Raw genomic sequence first — 14707 nt, forward strand, 5'->3', positions numbered from 1 at the left:
GTTCTTGACACGCTCCCAGGAGAACTGGTGTGTTGGCTACCTGCCTCTGGGGAGGAGAGACAGCAAAACGCAACATCCTGCGACACAGTGACCTTGTGCGATAGAACTGTCCGAGGAACACGAATAGCCGGGGTTACAGGGACCAGCTCTAAAGAAACTGGTGCCAAGGACAGCGAGCTCAGCAGAGGGCGGTGGAGGGAGGGAGGCTGGGGCTGGGAGTGAGGAATCATCAAACTGAGACAAACCAGGGAGGGAAACGTGACCTGCCAGGCCGGGAGGGGTCTATAGACTATCCAACAGTGTCACCTGGTGGCAGCAGCTAAAGCTGCCGCGGTGGCAAGGCTCCTGCCCGGTCACCCACGGCCGGCGTAAAATGCATGGCTCTTTAAATTACACGAGTGACTCATGTAAGTGGATAAATAACAGTTGCTAAGTCATTTTGATCTTGCCTGCAGCTATAAGGTCAGGGTATGGTTTTGGTCAAGCTGAGGCGTGAGAACTGCAAAACAAACTGTCTACCTGAATGCGCACGCTCCGGCTCTGGACTTCCCAATGGCTACCAGCGGGCTTGCCCAGGCTGGTCACCGACAGCCGGACCTGCCCAAGGTAATCACCCAGCAAGGAGGCTGCCACATGTGCAATGTCTTTCGTGCAGCTGGCCAGCAGGAATCCAAGGCTGTCTTCAAAACCTGGCTTGTTGAATTGGAAAAAAAAAAAAAAAAAAAAAAAATCCTTTGGCTGTTTCCAGCTTTCCTTTTTCATTTTGATTTTAAAGAAAATTCTGGTTGAAAGGCCCGACTCAAAAAGGTGTAAATCACTATAAAAATACCAAGCTGAGATTTGGAGTGAACTCAATTAGGCTTGGAGAGTGACTTTTCCTTGAGCTAGCCCAGCCAGACAGGACCAGCACAGAGCAGTGAGTTTGCAAGGCCACGGAAAGAAGAAGTGAGGTTGGGCACTAAGGCAGGAACTTTCCACTTTGAGCTGGCTGGATTCTCACCAGCACGGGAGTAAGGAAATCACAACACAGCCAGCAGACCACTGATACACGTGAGCAGTCACTGCATGGCAGATTCCCAAAAAAGATGTCACAAACCTCAGAAACCACAGAGGGTGACACATACACCCTCCTGAAAAGGACAGAGAAGCAGAGGCAGGGGAGATCCAGCGAGATAGAAGCCATTTCTTCCCATGATGGCAAATCTGTGCTGAATTTATTTCAGGGAAAGGTTCCCCTTCCTGGCACCCCAAGTCTTCCCACCATAATCTGACTTCTGGTGGTCCACAGGCCAAGACCGCCAGGTGTAGCCCATGGCCTGAGGAAACCCTTGGGCTGCCAGAGGAAATGGCAAGCTCGAGAAGTGGGCATAGGGCTTCTCTCCTGCTCACCAAACCCACGTGTCAGATGTGTCATCAGTGTGAGCAGTGCAGAGAAACCCCCGTGCTTTGGGGCTGTGGCTGACCTGTGCTCCCCAGCATTATGGGGGCAGGTATCAGGTGAGCTCTGTGAGCCAGCATATGCTTTCCCACCTACTGCTGTGTTTTAGCTGCCACAAGACAACAAGAGCTGGTCAGGTAACCAGCTCCACGTTAACCCAATGTATCTCTGCACCTACATTCCCCACTCCAGATTCAGAAACCTAGATGAGGTGCCTCAGCCCCCCTAGTAAGCATAAGGCATAAAAAACATATTTCTTGGAGTGGGAACGGGCAAAGGCAAGCAAGCAGAGACATCACTTTGGATGCCTCTTCCTCTGAACACTATGTGCTGTCAGGCTTCTTTACATCTGGAGCTGGGAATGCTCTTCAGGGGCAGGCACTCCCTGCTGTGGGGTACTGTGGATCAGAAGTGATTTTTTCCTTTTAAAAACATAAGAAAGAGTACTGGCCTGGCAGAGCACTCAGTGTGTGTCCTGTGCCCCAGGACAGTGGGTTCCTAAAACAGCAATGTCTCCTCAGGATCTTAGCAAGAGTGTGTTGAGAGCAGAGCTCAGAGCCTGCCCCTCCTGTCCAAGCACACGAGGCTTTCTCCTGTGGGGAACTCTGCCCCACTCTACCCCTCTGCTTCACAGCGAGAGCACCCCAAGCCTCCCTCAACCCGCCCAGGCCTTCCCCAGCAGCTCGTGGTTTCAGGCAGTCTCTGGGAGGTGTGTACGAACTCCCCTACGACGCAGAAAACCCAGCTCTCCCACTCTCTGTGTAGGTGTTTGGATTTTGACTTTGCCTAGGGTTTGACTCACGATGTGGGCACAGCCCCCGGGGACTTCCCAGCTGTGGGGAGCCAGACAGCGACAGCGCAGAGCAGGCAGTGCTGGGAGGGTGTAGAAACAGAGCTACAGGCACACGGGGCGATTTGCAACCCACAGAGGAGGTGCACAGTGAGCGGAGGGGACCCCTCGAGTAAAACAGGTTAAGAGAGGTGAAACATTTGGGATTACAGAGTTTTGGGGGTTTTTTTTCAGAGGTCTGTGGCTCCAAGTGTATTTAGATGAAAGGGGAGATATCCATCAACTTGCGCAGCCCCAGGACACTCACCATTCCAGGGCACTCTGACCCAAGCACTCCCTATTTCCATCTGCTGTTCCTTCAAGAGCCTGCACAGTGAGGACACACACTTCCAAGTCACATTGGGTTTTCTGGCTGACAACAATTATTTTGATAAAAGACAAAACAAAAGAACGCAACCACTCTGAAAAAAGGCTAAATATTCCTAGTGCCCCCCCTTGATATAACGTGAAATTTCAGTAATCCAAAAAGGAGATCGTGCAGATTAATGAGGTTCTCCAGGACATAAAAAAGGTTGAACACAATGTCAGACACTGCCAATACAAAATAACCAACACCAGGGCAGGAACAAGCACAGCATGTAGCAGAAACACACCAATGTGAAACCATTACATCCCACTTGTTAAAATACCTGTACTGAGCAGTCCAGCGCTCAGCTTCACACAAAATCACTCAGGCAGCAGCCAGGGACAGGCTCTGAGCTAGTGTAACCCCAAAGGGCACCACTGAAATCAAGTCAGAGACGTCTCTTTCAAACAAGTCTCTGTTCCCAGATTGCTCCCACAACTCCATTACATCTGGAAGTGTAAATTCTCTGAAATGTTTATGTCATAATTATGATTTTCCAACGTTTACATAAAATTCCCATTTACAAGAAAAAACAGATGAAAGTCTTCCACACGTGTTCAGGAATCCAGCTAGCAGATTTCTGCAGTTTCTTACATCACTTTCTTGCGTACAATGATAAAATCACTCGTAAGTTATTTTTCCCACAACTGATTTCATGCAGTGCTGAAGCTCCACGTAAACCCTCTCATGAGGTCCTGGAGGGGGTGCTGGAATCACCTACAAAGTCTGTAACTCTGACCGAGTTTACAAATCACAGCACATATCAGATTCCCGCACAAGGCTCCAGCAACTGTCCCCTGGCCACACAGACACTCAGGAAGGGCAGGTTCCTCAGCCCCAATCCAGAGCCCACCCAGGACCAAGAGAAGGCTGAGTGTCCTGCAGATACAGCCAGCATGCCAGGAGCTCTCAGGGAAAGAAGCAAGAGCCTCATTTCCTCACTGCAACCACATGGCATTAGCCTTGTCTCTTATGACAATTAGGCTCATTTGGGGTGCATCTGTGTCTGTCTATTCCTACCTGGGTCCTTTGGCCCACCCTATCCAAGCTGGACACTGAGGTGCAGGCCTCAAAGGTAGATGAGTTCCCCCCACTTCATAAAAACTGGGAGTTGGGCAGAAGAATCGTGTTCCCACTGAGGACATGCTGAGAAGCTTGCCTGTTATTAGTCATCAGCAAATCTACATGTGGAAAGGTAAAAGACAATCAGATACACTAGAAATCCAGCTATATTAATCTTGCTGTTCAAGAAACTGCGTGCTTTAAACAGTGAGGTAATTTGCACCTTTCAGGAGAGGAATAATGAAAGCAAGTTGCTGTATCTACTTTCAGAAGAGTATTTGAGAACTACAGAGCCTAACTCCCGTGTGCCTGGGACTGGACTGCTCCAGGAAAAGAGCCTTTTCCCCCCTGCACACCAGGTTGAATCCGCTCCAGACAGGAAGGGTGAAAGCAAGCGAAGACTGAGGCTGGATGCAGCCCTGGACAGAGCTGCATCTGCTGTGTAGAGGGAGGGGAAGACAGGAGAGGGGGCTGTGCAGCAGGAAAAGTGCCTCTCTTCACCCTGAAGATGGGAGCTCATGCTGTAAAAGGCAGAGCTAATGGGGAAACAATACGCTGCTGCTCCACTCCTGCTCCCGCCCCCACAAATCCAACCCATCGTAAAGACAATGCCAAGGCTCAGAAGCGGACTGTTTTCAACTCTGCCACTAACCTCCTTTGCAGTCCTGGCCAGATTCTCCCCTCCTGGTGGGGATTACCCTTAAATCAGAGCACAAGCTAGAGATGTGGGATCTCTCTGCGCATTTATAAATAGCTCACCTACACATTTCACAGGAGGGCAAATGCCAGTAAGCAGCTTTAATGGCAGCCCCAGCAACGACAACGGCAGCAGCTAAAACACTACCACCTTTCTCCAATGTGTCCTTATTTCCAGCATCCACACACTAATAGGGACAATTAAAACCTGGAAGAAGCCCCAGGACACTGACAATTAGTGACTGTAGGCCAAGCCTGAAACATAGTCAAAGATCAGTAGTTATGAATCTGTGAAACAGGCTGGGCAAGTCCTAAGAACTGAGCACACGACTGGCACCTCTGCTCCCCACCTCATTCTCCCCACAAGCCTGGGCCACATCTCACATGTTTTCCACACCAGGCTGTGGCCCTTCTCCTGCCCACACAACAGGCAGAGCTTTTAACTTGCCGGTTCCGCACAGACCACAGTGTGGGAGAAAGGTTTTAAGGCATAAATAAAACAAGCCCAACCTGGCCAGTGGCAGGAAAGTGATTCGTCACTATTAAATCACATGAGGATCAGCACACTCTGGTCAGGACTCCCAGGGTTAGGGATGTGTTGCAGATACAGGCTGTGCCACTTGGCTGGACCCCATTAGGAGACAGAACACCCAGGTTAGTCCCAGCCTTCCCCGGATTGCATGACCTAGCACAGCAAACATGTCCTCCACCCTGCAGCCCTGCCAAGGTCCACCCTTGAGACAAGTTGGATCACCGATCTGCAGCCCAACAGCAGGAACTGGCTGCTGTGTAGGCTGTGAGGTGGCACGTGTTTCTTCCACCAGAGTTTCTGCCCCAAATCCTACAAGTCAGGATGGCTTTGCTAGGTCACCTGATAAGCACTACCTCCAGCAGAATTGGCTCAGGTGCTGCTACTGGTCTTGCTTCCAACACTACTAGGAATTTAGCTGATTTCAAGCAAATAAGGTTTAAATTATTGTGTTGTCTCTGCTTTTGCCCATTTGTCACTGTAAAAAAACCTGTAAACCACAGAAAGTGTTTTCAGTCCTGCTGAACACAGAGCACCTTTCCTTGCACTGAAATCTCTAGCTTTGACAGAATCAACCTCAAATTAAACAAGGTCCAGCCTGGCCAGCAAAAGAGGACTTCCTGCTGGAAAACAGGATTCATCCCTGCTCTGTAACATTAGGATTTACAGACCAGTCAGAGCCCACAGCACCAGGTGCTGTGTGGATGGCACAAACAGCCCCTGCCCCATAGTTTTTTAAAAGCAGCAGCCAAACAAATGCAACAGGGAGAAGGGAAGAATTAACCCTCCGTGTAGTGTCTGATGGAAATTGCCATCTCGCAGTAAAGTGATTTTCACTATGATTATTTGAAGATTGAGGGGAACAAGAGTTTATTTCATGCTTTAGAGAAAAAGAACTTGTGAGAGCAGCACGCAGGCAGCAGATATTGCAGCATTTGCAGGATGATGGCAGCCCTGCACAATGTAATGCAGCATTAAAAAACAAGGGAAGTTGTTGCTGCAGTATGGTAACAGATCAAAGGCTGGGAGCACCCTAGGAGTGAAAGAAGTAGCTGATAACAGGGTGCAGTAACAGAGCTGATACACGGGTGCGACTCGGCCCCGAAGCACCTAGCTGGTGAAGATAAGAGAGCCTTCAAATGAGTCACCGACAGATCAAATGCATTGTAAGAGCGACAACATGGCTGCGTGTGCCAGCAGGCAGCTGATGCAGGAGAAATCCAAGGCTTTAGGCTCTCACAGCCTTGAAGAACCTCTTGTTATTTCTGAAAACTTAAGCCTTGTGCCTGAACCAAAAATAATCATGTGCTTCCTCCTCCCCTGTAGTCCCACCTGCAAATCCCTAAGCACAGCACCCAGGCCTTCCTCCAGCACAGAACGGCTGCTGCCTCCCATCCCAGAGCTGAGTTTCAGTTTCAGCTGCCCTTCGGCCTGCGCTGCATGAAATGACAGAATCTGTCCGAATGAGAAGCTGAGAAATCCTGTGCAAATCCAACTGAAGCAATGGTAATGTTAAAGAAATTAAAAAAGGGACAGAGGTTTTTCCATCACAGCCCCTCTGCCTAAATTCAAGCCGATTTTTAGTCCCGACAGTGGTTTTCACCTCTTTCACCTCCAAACTCCTGCATGGGGCTGCTGGTGCCAAGCAGCTGCAGTGCTCTAGTATAAAACCTGGCAGCAGGAACACGACTTCGTGTTTCCACATCACTGAGGGCAAACAAGGTGGTGTTTTGATCAGGAGGTAGAGGTGCCTCTTAAGAGCAAAAGAGGAGTTGTGGACCAGTCTTTAATATAAACCAGTTTCTTGTGCTGATTTAAGCCTAGCACCACACAGGCCTGTGTTGCCGTGGAACAGAATAAGATAAAAAACAAAAGGCACCAGATCTGTAAAACTGTTTCCATTCGGTGATTTTCTCCCGCAGCAGACTCGTTCCTACAGATTCTGTGCTTCAGTAATTAGAGCTTAAGAAATGGTCCAGCTTCACAGACTTGTTTCTCAAGCTTCAATGCAGAATTTAGACAATGAGAAACTGAAGAAGCAGGTCTTGCTTTAAAGGTCAAAACCTAATCCAAAAGGAATCTGCACAAGGCAAAAAGCCAGCAAGGAGTTCCCTGTTGCTCTATCACATTGCACCACATTTCAGCCTACACCAGGGAAACGCCAACTGCTTTTGTTCCTGGATATGAGATCCACGAGCACTATAGAAAACAGCCTTCACCTCAGAGCACTGCGTGTTACTACAAGCCCTGTCGCTACACGACACTGCCCTTAGCTAGACTGATGTGGTCTGTAAACTGAGCGTATCCCGTCAGCATTGGATTCACTGTGCTGTTTCCTACATGCCTAAAAAGAGCCTCCATGCTGCTCCCCTCTACAGTCTCTTGCTTGTTTGCATTGAATTCATACTCCTATGCACAGCTCTACTGATTATAATAAGAGTGCAAAGCCTGTAAACGTTGGATTGGTATCACAACAGCCATGACACTCAAACACAGAGCACCATGGCACATCTCCCCTCCCTACAGCAGCGTTAACTTCAGTGGCTCTGTGTCACAGGGTTGGAGGGATCCCTGAGAAGGGATGCAAGCAAGGCTGGGACAACTTGAGGACAAAATAAAAGCACCCAATGACTACCCTGTAAAACTGTGGTGCCTCACAGACTTGTTCAGTGCAACAAGAACACCAGAAGTTTCCATTTCAGATCGTTTCACTTGTAAAATGTCACTGCATGAGTTTGTTCCTGCACAAACTGAGCTCTACAGTCTACTATTACGTCAAGTTTCCTCAGTTAACTTGGCTGAAGGATAGAGTGAGTATTCAAGTGCCTGCCTCTGGGTGGGTCTCTCAGGGTGCCGCTGCAGCTTGACACTGAATATCCTGTTTGTATTGTTTCTCCTCTTCACCAGCAGCTCAGACAGGGCCACTCCAGCATCAGAAATAATTCTGTCGTTACAGTTCATCTGATACTGAACTCACATGTCAACATGTCATTTATCTAAAATGACAGTAAAGAACTGTAACCAACATAGGGAGAGAAATGATCTTTAAAAGAAGTAATTTTACCTACAACCACACACATTAAAAATGGATTAGTCATAACTGCAGGTTTTTTCAGGGCTCTGTTCCAAATCTGATTCTATTGAATGGCTTCACTTGGTATTTCTGCATCTTCGTGCTTTTGGCTTGCTTTAAAGTTCAGCCTTCACTTTCATTTTCCACAGCTTGTGAAGCTTGTTTCAGGAAGAATGAACTTCCTTGCAACTGCTTCATTTTCCAGCCCAGAGCCATGGAAATGTGTTGTGAGATGGTCTGAGTTGAAGAGCTGAAAACAAACCCATACAAGTGAAGCAGAGGGGGCAGAGCTGCTCAGCCCCTGGAGTCAGCTGTTCTCTCCTTTCAGTTGTGTTTCCCTTAACATACTGTTCCACTCTTTTCACGCTCATATCATGCTGCTTCCATTCAAGGGAAACAGTATGAAACTTCATTTTTGTATTCAGGAGACCAGCGGGTACTCAGCTTCTGCTGCAGAAAAAATGGTCACGGTTCAGCTCCCATTTCCTTTGGGCACTAGAATAGCAACAGGGACAGACTCGCTGGAGAAGGCACATCACCACCATGAGATCTGTTCACCTTTCTCCTCTCCCTTTCAGCCCCACTATGGTTTGTAGCAGCTGTAAAAATAAATAGATGTTGAGGAGGTAATGATACCCCTCCATCCCCCTATAAAGCTTGTTAGATACCCATCTTAAAAGCACTGTATTAGAGCTAAATATTGTAATTATGATTACTAGTGTAAATGAGTCCCAGCTTGAGACCAAGGTAAACTGCCTCTTTGCAAATCACTGCTGACAGCAGGCTTTGCCTTGGCGGTTACCCCAGCACAAATCTCCTTTCTAGCTGGCCAAAAGCTGTGAAAGCAGCAAAAATTCCTAGCGTAGACGAAGTCTAAAAGTATATTGCATGAATCTGTCAGCTGGTGCTTGTGAATAGACTCACACACTTCTTGTGTCTGCTAAAATCTCTGCTTTGTGTGAAGCTGCACAGCTACCTCAGGAGTCAGATGCATCTGTGCGTCTACTTTGTTACCTGTTCCTTGCAACTGCACTGTTCAGGGGATTTACATAGTTCTTCACAAATGCTTTTAACCCCTCTGCTGAAGGCAACCAACCACCATTCATCAATATCTACATATAAGAAATGTGATTTTCAGTAATTCAGGGGGATTTGCACTATCTAGTCCCTGAGGCACTTTCTTAAAACCTACCTATTACATTTAGCTATAAATAAAGCAGAAGCAGGAAACTGGAAGAGACTGGGTGGGACAAGGAATGGAAGGAAGGAAGGAAAGATAAAGTCATTCCAGAAAACCTAAATTAATTCTTTGCCATACTATACAAAAGCTGGGTTCTGCGATATCTCACATACTCTTTCTTCAGGTAGTAAAGAGTTCCTTCGCCGCAACAGCCAGGTATACTAAAAAGCAAGAAGTGCCTTGCCCATCCAACCCAAAAGGTTAGGGAAACCTTTGTAAAGATGTTCCTCTTGGCAGTGCTTGGTACGTTTAGGGGTACAGGGACAAGATATTTCTCACCAGTAAACTACCTTCTTGTCTCCACTGGGTGATGAGATTTCCTGCAAGACAATACCATTCACTTTGCTGCCTCTTCTGTTAACCTAATTCAAGTCTACAAAAAAGCATTTACCCTGCAGCCTGTGGAGTGTTTCTGTTCATCTGGCACATAGGACAGAAGCCTCTTCTTATAATCCTGAGATCCAACTGTATTAGGTGCCTAAATCCCAAACCATTAACATCAGTGAGAAGAAGTGTTCTTCCCTTCCAAACGAAGGAGCTGGGTTTCATACAGGCTCACACACACACCTCATTCATGCAACAACTGCAAAGGAATTTCTTCCAGATACTGTAACCTGAGTTTTCACACAACTTCTGTGCTTATGTACCGTATAGTGGCGGAGCCCTGCAATTAAATTTTGTCCTGATTTCCCATATTTAGTCATTATTTATAAAAGATTTATGAACCGTAAGTTTTAGCTCATACTAAGCTTCCCTTGGTAATATATTCCTATGGTATTTCCAACAAAATATGAGGAAGATACTCTCTTATCCTGAGTAAAACATACACATGAAATTAAAGATTTGGTGGCAACATAATAAACTTTACATTCCTTTCTGTCAAAGTCTCTAAGTATATATGTAACAGTCGTGGCTGGGAAGGTACAACAAAGAGGGAAACAAAATCTGGGTGGCAAAGGATGTTTTCCAATTATATCTGACATTTGGGTTGGAATACCCCAACAGCTGTAAACAACAAGGGGAACCTCCAAGTTCAACAAGCCAGAGAGTCACCTCTTAGTTTGGCTGCAAGTTTACGTTCCACCAGAGCAATACAGCTGTTTCTCTTTGAGGGAAAATGCTGCATTCACTGTTTAAATAGTGAGAAAGCTGTAAACACTGTTTAAATAGTGAGAAAGCTGTAAACACAGGACTGGCTTTAAAACAGGTTTATGAAGAAAAGCATAAAAGCATCTTCAGTTAAAAACACAAATTAACTGAACACTCCTACTGTAACATCTCTGCAGGAGTGATTGCAGTTCTCCGTCAAACTCTGGTTTTAGGCTACCTGGCAACATCATGGTCAACCCAAAAAGCCAGGTTCAATGTTACAGCATGACCACTTACCAAAACAGTTGCCTCTGTTCCAAAATGTCTCTTTTCTGTAACATAGGGGTTCCTCGTGTCCCGACAGTCTTCAGGATACACATATGATGCATTCTGTAGAAAATAACTACCTTCCATAAAGTAATGCGATCAAATAACTAGTAAACGTGTGTCATATCAAACTGGCAACTGCACAGGCACAAACTCCAAGTTCTCCAAAGGCAGATCTTGAGGATATTTGTTCCCCGCTTCATTTTCTTTCTTTGCCTTGTCTCCTTGCACCTCCTGGTGCCCCATAAGGAAAGACTCACTCGCTGCTTTTCTTGTTCTCAGTTAGACAAGTTTGCTGTGCTTCTCCCTGCAACTTTTCTTGATTTGACAATGCATGAAAAACATTTGCAAACTGGGACTTCCAGGCTGAGTAACTTCTAGAAAAAGATGCACCCATTCCTTCACTAAGCTGGAATATACGATCTTGTCCTTTAAGCGGTCTCAGGAGAAACGCTGTCAGGGAAGTCTGTAAAAATTAACTTTAGGACCAGTACACCTAACTGTCAAAGTTATGTTGAGCTGCTATGTCCAAGTGTTACCCTTACATATCAGCAAATTCAAATTCCCTTCAAACTTCTTCAGGACAGCTGGACTATAGGGCATAGGTAACTTAACGGTAAAGCATTCTCTTTCTTCTTAGTCACCTGGGATTACAATCAGTTCCTCCATTACTTTTGGTATGTTTTCATTAGTTAGCTCAGCGCAAATTTACAGGAGCACTTCCTTGAAATAAACCTGAAAGCAATAATGGCATCTAATAAAATACCTTACTTTTTCCTACAAACTTTTCTTCCATTAGCAGGGGCAAACGTTGCCAACTGACTTCATCAGGCTGTGAAGATTAAACCATTATAATATGCTTCAAAAATGAGAAAGTGTAATTTAAATGTTGGCCACGTGAGTAAGCAGTGAGTCAATATTCAGCATATTAATTGAAAGCATTTGAAGCGCTGGAATTTTTCTGAAGCCTGCCAAGCTTAACAGTTTCTTTTATACCTGGTGATCAGCATGAATGAAAGACCTTCCTTAGGTCCAGAAGCTGAAGTTCAGAGTCATATGCACATTACCTCCATTACACTGAATGTCAGACTGCAGAAAAAAAAAAATCAGAGATGAATGAGCACGATGAAGGAGCTGTGATTACGTTTTGGGTCAGTATATAGGGAATATGAGACCACTGGTGGCATACTGCAACCTAAAAATTAACCCGAAACCCTGCCAGTCCAACAGACTGATCCATCAGTTTGTCTCTTTCTACAAACTCAGGAGCAGAAACAGACACTGAGCTCTGGAACTTCATATGCGTTAAGACACCTAAACACTGTTGATGTCCCCTACACTTGAAAGTTTCCTTTACACTGAATGTGATTTGTATCTAAGGCTTCAGACAGCTCTTTCTAGATTCCTAACCCCAGTGCTTTCAGTGATGTCAGCCACAATTAACACAAAAGTTTGCCAGAAAACACAAGCCTCCAAAGACAAATGTATATATGCAGATACCAGCACTCATCCTGGAAAATCTTTTATCTGTTTTTTCCTTCCTCCTCTTCTCTGGACATAGAAAAGACAGTGTTAAAATGAGGTGATAGATTTTGCCTGGGAGATTGCCAGGAGATCCGTATCTACTGACTTTGGTGTGGTACTAGAGTTCACTAAGCGTTTTTAAGAAATATATACAACTCAGCTTCTGCTTTAGGCACTATTTAAATTTTTTTGCTATCTGATTGCATTCTGCTTCACTTCGTACAGATTCACATCTCTGCTGTATTATGCGCTTAAAGAACACATTTCTACAGAGAAACGAGCTGGATGCTGGCAGTGATAGCAGCTCAGCCTGCGGTCAGACAGTAACTTCTGGGTATGCTCCTGTGAACCCCGTACTCCACTCGGGCAGGCCCAAAAGGCCGCTGCTCACCTCCTCCCTCCCAGGACTCGCTGTCCAGCTGCCACCCACAAGTGCAGGCAACTCAGGAGCTTTCGGCAGGGGCCAGGACTGCGTTTCGCATTAAAACCGGCCCTCATCACCTCAGGGAAGGACACCTGCCCGAGCCGTTCCCTCCCTGCCCTCAGACACCCACGAGGTGCGCCCGGCCCGGCCTTGCTTTTCCCGCCTCCCCCCTCACCCCCGCCTCGGGCCTGTCGTGTTTGGCTGCGAAAGCCCAGTCACCGCCCCGCCGGCCATGCCCCTGAGGCACTTTTTTACTGGTAAGAGCCGTAATTAAAGCAGGCACTACCGGCAGCGGGCGGGAGGCCGGCCCTGCGGCCTACACCCGGCAGCCCGGCTCCCACTAGGCCGCGGCGCGGCCTGACCCCTCGAGCCGGGGTCCCGTTCCCCTGGCAACGCCGCTCCCCCTCACGTGACCCCGCCTGCCCCGCCCACCCGCTCCCGTTGCTGTGGCGACAGCCGCTCCCTCGCCTTCCGCTCCCCCCCCCCCCGCCATTCCCAATCCATTCATGCCCGGGCGGCGCCTCCCGCCCCTCCTCACGTGACGCGGGCTCGGCGTGCGCTCCCCAGCCGGGCTTCGGCCGCCGCTTCCGGGCGGAGGGGGCGCGCGCGCGTGTGTGTGTGTGTGTGTGCGAGGAGGGCGCGCGCGCGGGGGGGGCGCGGGGGCGGCCGCCGCGGCGGCGGCTGAGGGGAGAGGCGCTCCCGTCAACATGGCGGCGCGCGGGGCGGGCAGCGCCTGAGCCCGGCGGCCCTCGGTTCGCGGCCCCCTCCTCCCCCCGGCCCCGGCCCGGCGCGGCCATGGAGAGCGAGGAGGAGCAGCACATGACCACGCTGCTCTGCATGGGCTTCTCGGACGCGGCCGCCATCCGCAAGGCCCTGCGCCTGGCCAAGAACGACATCAACGAGGCCGTGGCGCTGCTCACCAACGAGCGGCCCGGCCTCCACTACGGCGGCTACGAGCCCATGGAGAGCGGGCAGGGCCCGCCGGGCGGGCACGGCTCCCCCGCCGGCGGGCAGGGCCCCCGCGGCGGCGACGGGGACGGCGGCGGCGGCGGTGGAGGCGGCTTCGACCCGCCGCCCGCCTACCACGAAGTGGTGGAGACCGAGGTGAGCTGCGGCCTGCCCCGGGCGGGCTGCCCCGGGGGGCCGGGCCCCTGTCAGCGCCGGCCTCCCCGCGGGGCGAGCGGGAGCTCCCCGGGAGCCTCTCTGCCGCGGGGGGTGACGGCGGGCAGGCGTGGGTCCCGCGGGAGGGAGCCCTGGGGGCCCCAGGGGAGCCCCAGCTCCCCGCGGGGTCGGGCCCGTCGCCCCACGGGCCGGGGGCTGCGCGTCCCACCGCCCTCCCGCCTCGCTGCCCTTCGGTGCCGGGGAGTGCGCGCCGTGGCTGGTCGTTGGGGTGGCTGCAAGGTGAAGAGCACCCAGGCTTTTCCTTGGCATTCTAGGAATGTGTGGCTACCGTAACATTTTTTTTTTTTTCCTCCCCCTCTTATGCCTTCTTGCATAATCCGAATGACTAATGACTGTCTAATTTTTTTTAAGTGCACAGTATGAAGGAAAGTGCTGTCTGGATATTATTTTATGTACAGTTTTATTTGGATAAGCTAAGCATAAATTATGAAATAGGGATGCAGTGAGTTCAAATATTTTCAAAACGTAGGCTTTAACTCGTAACTTAAATTACAGCTGTGTTCTAAAATGGATCTGAAGTAGATAGAAGTGCTGGTGAACGCCAGCCTTTCCCAGTTTCTCTCATTCCTCCTTGTCTGCCTTTTTTTTCCTTCTCTCTTCCATCCTCTTCCTGAACTCTGAACTCCTCAGCCAGCAGATATGCTCACAGTGCTTTCCCTGCTGCCTGGAACAGTCTTGTAGCGCTTACCTGTAAAGCCGCCTTCTCCTCCTCCAGGTCTTTTTTCCCAAAACTACCCTGAAGGCTCGTATGAAAAGAGCTAATTAATAGTGTCCAGACTGTGGAACTCATGGGGATGAGAACAGAAGAACAGCCCCGCTGTGTGGTACCAAAGGGCCACCTTGCATAGTCTCTGTCTCAAGAAGTGGTCAATAGCAGATGCCTAAGCACGTGAATAAAACCAGGGAAACTCGTGTACCCTCCAGGCT

The 14707-nt window shown here is 48.9% G+C and overlaps 1 protein-coding gene and 1 long non-coding RNA gene across 5 annotated transcripts in view; one reads left to right on the forward strand and one right to left on the reverse strand.

Moving 5' to 3' along the window:
• LOC141926784 (uncharacterized) overlaps window positions 1-11844 on the reverse strand; it is a 167886-nt gene extending 156042 nt beyond the window's left edge. The window contains exon 1 of the long non-coding RNA XR_012624212.1: window positions 10621-11844. This is a non-coding gene — a long non-coding RNA (uncharacterized LOC141926784). The remainder of the gene's footprint in view (window positions 1-10620) is intronic.
• Window positions 11845-13278: 1434 nt separating this feature from the next.
• Window positions 13279-14707, forward strand: part of USP24 (ubiquitin specific peptidase 24) — a 63195-nt gene continuing 61766 nt past the window's right edge. For all 4 annotated transcript variants that reach the window (XM_074831944.1, XM_074831945.1, XM_074831946.1 and 1 more), the window contains exon 1: window positions 13279-13702. In XM_074831944.1, the coding sequence (XP_074688045.1) occupies window positions 13394-13702 (309 nt within the window). In that variant the 5' untranslated portion in view covers window positions 13279-13393. The remainder of the gene's footprint in view (window positions 13703-14707) is intronic.

This window comes from Strix aluco, chromosome 8 (assembly GCF_031877795.1).
Source record: "Strix aluco isolate bStrAlu1 chromosome 8, bStrAlu1.hap1, whole genome shotgun sequence".
In the NCBI taxonomy this organism is placed as follows: domain Eukaryota; kingdom Metazoa; phylum Chordata; class Aves; order Strigiformes; family Strigidae; genus Strix; species Strix aluco.